Genomic DNA, 10,967 nt, shown 5'->3' on the forward strand with positions numbered 1-10,967 from the left:
TTTTTTTAAAGATTTTATTTATTTATTTGAGACAGAGAGAATGAGAGAGAGAGAGCACATGAGAGGGGGGAGGGTCAGAGGGAGAAGCAGGCTCCCCGCCGAGCAGGGAGCCCGATGCGGGACTCGATCCAGGGACTCCAGGATCATGACCTGAGCCGAAGGCAGTCGCTTAACCAACTGAGCCACCCAGGCGCCCCTATTTGTAAGTTCTTATTGATATAATTTGATCCTTGGAAGTACTTTGTTTATTGCTTTGAAAATCAATTTTGGCCTGAATAATATAAATTTTTAAAAAGGGCAAAAATTCAGACCTCTTTTTCTTAATCCTGGAACTAGGTTACCAAACAAAGAAAGAATTCCAGAAAAGCCCTATTGCCAATAGGCTTGCAATTAAGTCTAAAGGTAAAAACCTTAGGTACCAAGCAATCCACAGACCAGAAGAATATACTTGCAATACATACACTTGAAAAAGGACTGTATTCAATATATCCAAAGAACTCTTATAGCTTAATATTTAAAAAGAAAGCCTATTTAAAATTTGACAAAATATTTGAGCAATACTTCACGTAAGATATGTACATGCTACAACATGGATGACTCCATTTATATGAAACATCCAGAGTCAACAAATCTATAGAGACAGAAAATAGATTAGTGGTTCCGCAGCTGGGGAAAATGGGGAGTGACTGCTAATGGGTACAGGATTTCTTTTGGGAGATGAGAAAAATGTTCTAAAATTGATTGTGGTGATGATTACAACTCTGTGAATATACTAAAACCATTGAATGGCATACTTTAAATGGATAAATTTATGATATGTGAATTATATTTCAATAAAGCTATAATATATATGTATATTTTAAAGGTTTATTTATTTTAGAGAGAGAGTGCATGTGCAAGTAGGGGGAGGGGCAAAGGGAGAGAATATTCAAGCAGACTCCCTGCTGAGATTGGAGCCAGCTCCTGGGGCTCGATCTCATGACCCATGAGATCATGACCTGAGTTGAAGCCAAGAGTCAGACACTTAACTGACTGAGCCACCCAAGTGCCCCTATAATATATTTTTTAAAGGAAGATATACAAATGGCCAATGACCATGTAAAATGATGTTCACCATCATTAGTCATCAGGAAAATACAAATTAAAACCAAACTGAGATACCACAACACACCCATTGGAATGCTAAAATTAAAGACTGTCAATACCAACTGTTGACAAGGATATAGAGTAACTGGAACTCTTACACATTGCTAGTGTGAATGCACAATGGTGCAACCACTTTGGAAAACAATTTAGTAGTTTCTTTTTTTTTTTTTAAAGATTTTATTTATTTATTTGACAGAGAGAGAGAGAGACAGCAAGAGAGGGAACACAAGCAGGTGGAGTGGGAGAGGGAGAAGCAGGCTTCCTGTGGAGCAGGGAGCCCGACATGGGGCTCGATCCCAAGACCCTGGGATCATGACCTGAGCTGAAGGCAGACGCTTACCGACTGAGCCACCCAGGCGCCCCATCTTTCTTTTTTTTTTTAAGATTTTATTTATTTATTTGAGAGAAAGAGAGAGACAGAGATAGCGACAGAGATAATGAGAGAGAGCACAAGCTCTCGGAGCTCCTTCCCAGAGAGGGAGAAGCAGGCTCCCCATTGAGCAGGGAGCCTGATGCAGGGCTTGATCCCAGGACTCTGGATCATGACCTGAGCTGAAGGCAGACACTTAACTGACTGAGCCACCAAGGCACCCCTTTAGTAGTTTCTTATGAAGTTAAATATATACCTACCATAAGACTCAGTAATTGTATTCATAGATATTCAATCAAGAGAAATGATAACATATGTCCACAAAAAAACTTCTAGAAGTTTTTTTCCTAATAGTAAAAATCTGGGAAATACATCCAGGAGAGTTGATAAGCAAACTGGAGTACATCCATATGAAAAATTCCTCAGTAATAAGAAATGAACTAGTCGTACACATAACATCATAAATGAATCTCAAAAGTGTTATGCTGAGTGGAAGAAGTCAGACACAAAATAGTTACTATATGATTCCATTAATGAAATTCTAGAACAAGGGACACTAATACATAGTGACAGAAAGTACACATGGGTCTGACCTGGGATCAGGGGTGAAGGTTAGACGAAGAGAGGAATGTAATGACTACAGAGTATAAAGGGGCACAGGAAACATTTTGGTGATAGAAATATTCTATATCCTTGGATAAAGAAGAGGTGGTGTATATATAAATACACACACACACACACACACACACACAATGGAATATTATACAGCTATCAAAAAATTAAATCTTGCCATTTGCAATGACACGGATGGAACTAGAGGGTATTATGCTAAGCAAAATAAGTCAATCAGAGAAAGACAATTATCATATGATCTCACTGATATGTGGAATTTAAGAAACAAAACAGGTATCATAGGGGAAGAGAGGAAAAAAATAAAACAAGACGAAACCAGAGAGGGAGACAAACCATAAGAGACTCTTAATCAAAGGAAACAAACTGAGGGTTGCTGGAGAGGAGGGTGGGTGGAGGGATGGGGTAACTGGGTGATGGACATTAAGGAGGGCATGTGATGTAATGAACACGGGGTGTTATATAAGACTGATGAATCACAGACCTGTACCTCTGAAAATAATAATACATTATATATTAATTAATTGAATTTAAATAAAAACATGTAAAACAAGAAATATTCTGTATCTTAATTGTGGTGGGTTGTTTCATTGGTATGCACATTTGTCAAAATGCATAAAACCGTACAGTTAGAATGGGTGCATTTTATTATATGTAACTTATACCTTATAACGTTTGAGAAAATCTTAAATGTCTATAGGGCCAGAGAAATAAGGTATGTAAATGAATGAACTATATTGCCAGTGCTTAAGGGCACCTGGGTGGCTCAGTTGGTTAAGCAACTGCCTTCGGCTCAGGTCCTGGAATCGAGTCCCACATCGGGCCTCCCTTGCTCTGCAGGGAGCCTGCTTCTCCCTCTCCCTCTGCCTGCCACTCTACCTGCTTGTGCTCTCTCTCTGTCAAATAAATAAATAAAATCTTAAAAAATATATTGCCAATGCTTAAATCATAATCTTGAGGAAGATAAATTTTGAATTTTTTCTTCCAAATGCAGTCTGTAATTTTGATTTTGCTTTTATTAGAGATATTGGTTTAAGAAACATTTTACTTTCCTTCTAACTATACTAAATGTAAGACAAAAGTGCAAGAGTAATGCTAAGTGCCAACTAACACCTGGACTCAATTTATGAGGGCTGGGAACTATGGTGAACTGGAGGTGGGGAGCTATTAACGGCCTGTCTAAAGTGGTGAGCTGCTATTGGTTCCAACCAATTGTTGCCATATAAGAGTATGGGTCTGGTTTTTGGAATTTTTAAAGACAATCTCAAAATACAGATCCTTTATCTGCAACCCTCCAAACTGTAAATGTTGGTAAATAATTAAAACACTATATGGGTCAATAATATATGGGCTGACTAGGATCAGAGGCTACCAATTCGAAACCTCTGAGATATTTTCTAGAGACATCCTGGTATGTTTAGCAAGCAAATATGAACTGTTTATTATTTCCCTTTTCTGATTATTTTCTTCTACTTCTCTCTGTTTAATCACCCATATCCTGACAACTTGGCAATGAGCTCCTGATATAGTTCTTGCTTTTTATTTATTTTTGTTTTCTTTTCAGTTATTGCTTTTTAAACTTCATAATTAAACTATCATCATAACTCTGTTGGATGTCAAGGTGAATTATATGTTTTAACTTCAAAATAGTTACATACCATAATAAAGACTTTACATAGTCTTATAGATATAATACATTATTCTGGATATTTGAAGACCCCATAAAATCTTCCTCTCCCTTTTCTTTGTCTAGCAATCTGACTTAATCTCTTTTAAAATTCTTCTGAGTTACCCACCTGGGCCTTAGGACAGATAGACTGGTGTACAGATTCTGAAGGTCCTGGATTATTATCACAGCATGGGAATTATGCACAAATGTGAAGCCCCATAATGTCATGATTGATCATGAGCACAGAAAGCTACGACTAATAGACTGGGGTTTGGCTGAGTTTTACCCTCCTGGCCAAGAATATAATGTCAGAGTTTCTTCCTGATACTTCAAAGGTCTGTCTTTGAAACATCTCTTGCTGATAACAAATCTTGCCCCACTTCCTATCCCCTTAAAGCAGTCTCCCAACACACACAATAATATCTAAAATGCATTTTTAAATATATTTACTTACTCTATAATAAACTAAAAGTGAACTTTCCCAACTTCTTTAAGATCTAAAGCTGTTGCACAAACTGATTTAAAAATAATCCGTATATACTTCAAAAATGTGTAATTCAGACTAAGTATGTTCCATTTATTATAATGGCATATATAACAACCAAAATAACTCAAAATATAGATACTCAAAAGACATTTTGCTGCCTTAAATTGTATAAGTAAAAAATGTTTACTGAGTAAACTCTTTGGAAACAAAGGAAGATTATCTATTGTTAAAGAGAGGTTATTAGATATTATTGAACACCCAGAGTTCACCTGTCAGATAGAAAAATAACAGTGCTGCTTTGAGTCTAGTCTGATATTAATAAACACTGGGCTAGCAATTAATCATTTATAAAAAGAAAGTCACTTTAATTGAAAATGGCTAGAAATTTTAAAAACTGAGACTATAGAATTTTAGGACAACAAAGGATTTTAAGATGAGCTAGTCAAACTTCCTCATTTTTTTTCAAGGAAGAAAATGGGGCTTAATGGAGCTCAAAGTCATAAATTCTGGCAGAGCCAGGGCTAATACTGAATGCTGGAATTTCGTTTCATTTTCCCAATCACCTGGTAGAAAGCCAGTATCTAACATTTTCTCATTCTGAAAAATTCACACAAGTGATATTTACTATTGCGTACTTACATTCTAACTGAAGCACTTTTGTTGGCAAAAATATCTCCATTTTAGTATCATCAGAAGATAGATCATCATGACACAAATATGTATTCAGATGTTCCAAAGTTTCTGCCTCTTTCAGATTTAGTCCTCCTTTTCCCCACCACTCTGTGCTTATAGGATTAACTACAAGACTTTCTTCTTCAATAGAAAATATCTTTTTCAAATCCATAACTGAATATTGACTGTTGGGCTCTTCACTTCTTGGCACTTAAAAAACAATAACAAACCAAAAACAAATAGAAGCAGTTCATAGGGTAAAAGAAAACACAATAAATAGAACCACACTGAAAATTCCTTATGAAACAGATTTTCACACATTGGTAAAAAAGTGAAACTTGAAGTTATATAGCTAGTATTTTGTCTTCAAGATGGTAATACTTGTAAAAGTCCAGAATATTATAGCAATAGAAGTCACATAAGTGATTTATTTCAATCTATGGAAATATCATAAAGTTAAAATTATTCTAGTATTTACTAGGAAATAGAACCATTATTTTGTTTGAACATTTTAGTAATTACTAAATTAATACATTTGATAACATTTTAAAGAATTAAAGTAAGATTTACTAAATTTGAAATTCTATTTTATTATAATGAACCTAAACTAGAAGATATATTTGACCAGATTTTATGATGACTATCATCTTAGATACTGTGGCACAGAGCTTTCCACCTCATTACTTTTAATCTAAATAATAACAAATCATAATGTATGGAGGAACTGAAGTAGCACAACTACTTTTATCTGCATTATAAGCATCAACCCAAAATTAAGATGAAAAATTCTGAAATTCTAATTTTGGAACTGTGTATGACAGTAACAATAATAAAAAAATAATAAAGCTGACAATGCATTTCTACTAATTATACCTTCTCACCTTTACTTTTTGTTTAGCATTCAAAATCAATTAATCTTTACCTGTAAGCAAAAATGGTTTCAATGAGCTTCTGCAGCTTTCTAACTGCCACACCATCCAGTTTTTGTTAGCTGATTCTTCAGCAGTAAGCAAACTACTGAAAAAGAAGAGTTAAAGCCTAATATATTAATAATATTGAGACTTTTTGTATAATAAAATTTTATTTTTTCTTCTTTTTTTAAAATTTAAATTCAATTAGCCAACATATAGTAGTATATCATTAGTTTTTTGTTTTTTTTTTTTTCAGGGCTGTAACAAGAGAGTTTATAGTTTTCCCACAATTACAGGTCTACCATTTCAGTTTCACTGGAGATAGAGGCTCTGCTCCTACCTCTCAGATACATTTACAAGACTGAGGGACAGGTCTTCTCACTGGATGGCATGTAAAGGAAGAGGAAGAAAGGAAGAAAAGAAGGCAGAAAGCTTAAGATGAAACTCGGGGTGGCCACATCTTCCATTAGCTCTTAAAGAGTTGCTAGCATGAAACCCATATAGACAATGCTTTTCTTTTGTAAAAAGCAGTAAGTTAAGCCCAGTAACTAACTGAATTCAAAATGGCCAAGTCAAAGAAAACTGAAAAAGACTTTTCCTCCCCCTCCCACCAGCTATAGAGCACATGGGGAGATGAAAGGGGAGAGGACCAAGGTAAGGAGCCTGGGAGGGAAGGTATTATAATCTTAAACTGAACTGAAACTAAAAGTAGAAGTGAGTTGGATTTAGGGTTAGGTCAATAAGACATGATTCATACTGAACAGAAGTTTTCAGGACCTGTCTGCACTTGGGGTAGATTTTCAGCATCTCAATGAAACTAAGACATATTTCCACGAGATTGACCAGGACAACCCCACTGAAGCACTTGGAGTAAAGTGAGAAAAGTGACAAGCAGTACACTGCTCTTTTAGCTTGGGCCCTCCCTTCCTCCTTCCTTCCCACCTCCCTTGAAGAACCTACATTTCTGTAATCTCTGGAGAAGAGCATGAGATATAAACCCCCCATAGTGTGGGATGGTTGGGGAGCAATGGTGGACATGGGAAGATATCTCCACCCAAATGCAGCAGCCAGGATTGAGGCTGGTTCATCTTTGTCCTTTAGCGATGAGAAACTGAATTTGAAAGGGGGGAAAGATGTTGTCCGTGAAGTATTCCACCTACAGGTAATTTTTCAGGGAATCCCGAGTTATGAAAAGTTCGAGTTAAAAAAAAAAAGAAAATCAGCGTATTATAATTTTTTTTTTTTTATGACTGAACTACTGCAAATCCACAAGCAACGGTTCAGACACGGTGCTTCTGAAGTATTTCACCCCTCCCCGCCAGGTGCAAGCTGCATCAAGGAAAGTGAGGACTCCCCCACCTCTGCTTAGGCATCAAGAGACAGAAGGGGCCATTACTGCTGAGCACCAGCAGCAGCTGGAATAGGCATCCCAAGGGGGCTGGCAGCAGCAATCACTGGTGAGCCTGCCGGAGGTCCAAGGGGTGAAGGTGTTGGCACTGAAGAAATCCCTGACATCATATTGGTGCTGCGGACAGGTGTACTGCCCCCCGGCATGCTAGACAAGCCCATTAGAGCCTGGTCCTTCACAACAGTATAGAAATAGGGGTGCTCCATGGCCTCTCTTACGGTAAGCCATGACTGGTGGTCGTATCGCAGCAGCTTGTCCAAGAAATCCAAGGCCTCAGGGCTGACAAAGTGCTGGTTTTCACTGTGGACAAAGTGTTCCCATCGCTTACGGGAGTGTCTGCCCAAGATATCGTTGAAATGTGGATCTAATTCAATGTTATATTTGTCAATATAGTCATATAAATCTTCTGTCCCCAGAACCTTGGCTGTCCTCACCAACTGATAATTATCATGGCCATGGAAAAATGGCTCCTTCCGGAAGATCATACTTGCCAGCATACAACCCAAGCTCCACATAGCCAAACTATAATCGTACATCTGATAGTCTACAAGTAGCTCAGGACCTTTGAAGTATCGGGAAGAAACTCTGACATTATATTCTTGGCCAGGAGGGTAAAACTCAGCCAAACCCCAGTCTATTAGTCGTAGCTTTCTGTGCTCATGATCAATCATGACATTATGGGGCTTCACATTTGTGCATAATTCCCATGCTGTGATAATAATCCAGGACCTTCAGAATCTCATATATGTAAAATAGAATATCATAGTCTGTTAACGTCTGGTACAATTGCTTGAAGTCTGTGTTGTTTACGTGTTCAGAAACCAAGGCAGGGGTTCGTGACACAGGGTCTTTTACAATGTCTGCCAGTGTGATGATATTGGGACTGCCTCACAAATTCTCCAAAATTTTATTTCACGCTTGATTTTCTTCTTCTTTACTGGCTTGAGAATTTTAACAACTTTGTCATTATTTGTGATGTTGATGACTTCAAATACTTCACTGTATTTACCCAGGCCTAATTTTCGAAGCAGCTGGTAGTCATCTTGATTACCCCACTCCACCACGTGTGACTCATAATTCCAGTACTCTCGGGGTCTGTGCATATTAACATCTGTGTAAACGCTGGCCCTGCTTGGCACGGGTCCCAACATGTCTGACAGGTTGGTGAACGAAGGTGGAGTTGATGTTTGGAGATCTGGTGGTCACTCTGTTCGGAAGCAGCTGGGGGTAAGACCTTGTTTCAGACCTGTTTTCTTTAAACTGTGGTGGAAGCGGCAGCGGCGGCTCTCCCCTCTCCTCACACAGACAATATGGCGGTGGCAGAGGAGGAGACACAGCTTGGCTGCCTGCCACAGGGACCAGAGCAAGGCTGCAGCCGCCCATCATTAGTTTTTGATGCAGTGTTCAGTGATTCATTAGTTGCATATAACACCCAGTGCTCATCACACCATGTAATAAAATTTTATTTTAAGAAAATTATTTTTCTGGGCGCCTGGGTGGCTCAGTTGGTTAAGCGACTGCCTTCGGCTCAGGTCATGATCCTGGAGTCCCGGGATCGAGTCCCACATCGGGCTCCCTGTTCGGCAGGGAGTCTGCTTCTCCCTCTGACCCTCCTCCCTCTCATGCTCTCTGTCTCTCATTCTCTCTCTCGCAAATAAATAAAAAATTAAAAAAAAAAAAAAAATTATTTTTCTAAGTATTTTTTTACACTCAAAAGCAAGTGAAAAATTTACTCTATAAATGTTAAATTGAAGTAGATTTTCATAGACCAAATTTCATATACTTACTTTTCCTCCCTTTGGAAGTTTTGGCAATTTGTTAGCCTCTTTAATTGCTCCTGCTTGCCTATACCTTAACTCCTACCTCTATCTCCCTCCATGAAACCTGGAGCCAAAGGAGGCTGACTTAGGAGGGTTTTAGCACTTCTTTCCATGAAGTGTGGCAGCACCAACCCTATAAGCCACCCAAATTAAAAATATAATTTAAGTAAAATTACTGTACTTTCCATACAAGACTGTAGCTTTAACACAATTTTTTTCCAAAATTGCTGTCCCCAAGTCCATCCTAAACAAATTCTGGAGCCTCTGCTGGTTGAGGATCAGAATTATGAAAAAGTCCTGTCTGCTCTACCTTCTTAGGAAGGTAAAAGTTTAGTGCTAAAGTTTAGTTCAGGTGCTTCAATCTTGGTGGGTGTGTGAATGAGTGATGTATGTTTGCATGTTTTGGGGTGCTAGGAAGAGAAAGGAAGATGCATGACAATTAGTGTAAATCACAGCTTATCAGTAGTTATGAAGTTACTAGCCTTGGTAGGGAAGATAACATTAATCCTCAAACCCCTTAATCTATGCCCCCAAACCTCTCACTCCAAGGCAAGAATTGATTGTGTTGTTTCTCTGTTCATATGGAACAAATGTGGGCACGCTAATTATAAGTACTGCTAGTTGAGTTGACAGTCCTGGGCCGCAGAAAGCTGTTTTATGTCTAAGCTATCCAATTTACCTACATAATCCAAAATCTAGGATGAGATGACAAACTGTGAGATTCTAGATAATTCTTGAACCTTACCAAGATCTCTGACAACCAGACACCTCAGATTATAGGCAATTACTTTAAAGCAAAAGGAAAGCAAGCCAAGTCCAACAGAAGGCCATAATATAAACAAATATTCTCACTCTTAATGGAACTTTCTGAAGACATGTCTGAATTTGTTTGGTCATATATAAAAATATGTTCACAATTCAGTAACCAGTATGGAAATAAAGTCCGGTGTTACACAGACTTTTCTTTTTAGCGCCATAAAATCTAGCACAGGGTTTGACATGTGGTAAGCACCCAAAATACTTGTTAACTGGATATATTTCCAGCGAAAATGTTGTATTCTGAAATAAAAGTAATTGGGGCCATAAAAGCAAATTAAGAGTACAGTAACATTACACATTATTTTCCCCTTCTGTTGTTTTTTTATTTTAACACTTTTTTCTTTGTTTTTAGATTCACAGATGAGGTGAAAACCCATTTTTAGAATAGGAATTTTAAGGTTTTTTATATTCATAAACCAAATGGAAGTGATTTACCTCTTGCTAATCAATATAGCAGTGATGAAATGACCTCTTTAAGTTGTTTCAAATGGCCCCAGAACTTTTGGCTAATTTTAAAAAGTCTTTTTTGTTCTAACTTAGGCAAATCATAATACATAGATAAGATTTAAATTTCATAAATTCTAATTAGTTGAGTTTCAATAAGTAGATATATAACTTGTGTGATTAACAGGAATTTTTGATAGTTAAGTAAATGCTTTTAATATCAGATTGAAATTCAAGATTGTACTAATTTCTGCTAGTTTCTCTTTCTGATTGTCAATCTGCCTTAACAGATGAATTAGGGTATGTGGAGTAAAAGAGCACTAAAAAAGACAGTACAGGTCCTGCAAATAAACATCTGCACCTCAGCAAAGGGATAAAAGTATTTAAACAAATTAGAAGTAGGTTCTGTACTTGTTCCATGAGATTTTTTAGAGTTCATATCTGATATGGGCAGTTCTGGTTCATGGTAGAGTTTTGTATATCACAGATTTATCCCCCAAATGACACAATTCTTTGCCAGAAGATAAAGGTAATTGGGGCTCTCAATACCGGGCTCCTCCATCGTGTGCTGTGACACCTTCCTGAGACCAT

At 37.5% G+C, this 10,967-nt stretch overlaps 1 protein-coding gene and 1 pseudogene across 1 annotated transcript in view; both read right to left on the reverse strand.

Moving 5' to 3' along the window:
- SHOC1 (shortage in chiasmata 1) overlaps positions 1–10,967 on the reverse strand; it is an 80,862-nt gene that overhangs the window by 41,327 nt on the left and 28,568 nt on the right. The window contains exons 8-10 of the mRNA XM_081804084.1: positions 5,897–5,988; positions 4,942–5,184; positions 1,206–1,208 (exon numbers count right to left, since the gene is read on the reverse strand). Coding sequence (XP_081660210.1) covers positions 1,206–1,208; positions 4,942–5,184; positions 5,897–5,988 — 338 coding nt within the window. The remainder of the gene's footprint in view (positions 1–1,205; positions 1,209–4,941; positions 5,185–5,896; positions 5,989–10,967) is intronic.
- Positions 7,196–8,444, reverse strand: LOC102728822 (casein kinase II subunit alpha-like; annotated as a pseudogene).

The sequence above is a fragment of the Leptonychotes weddellii genome, chromosome 14, assembly GCF_054177405.1.
Source record: "Leptonychotes weddellii isolate Sample4059 chromosome 14, ASM5417740v2, whole genome shotgun sequence".
NCBI classification, from domain to species: Eukaryota; Metazoa; Chordata; class Mammalia; order Carnivora; family Phocidae; genus Leptonychotes; species Leptonychotes weddellii.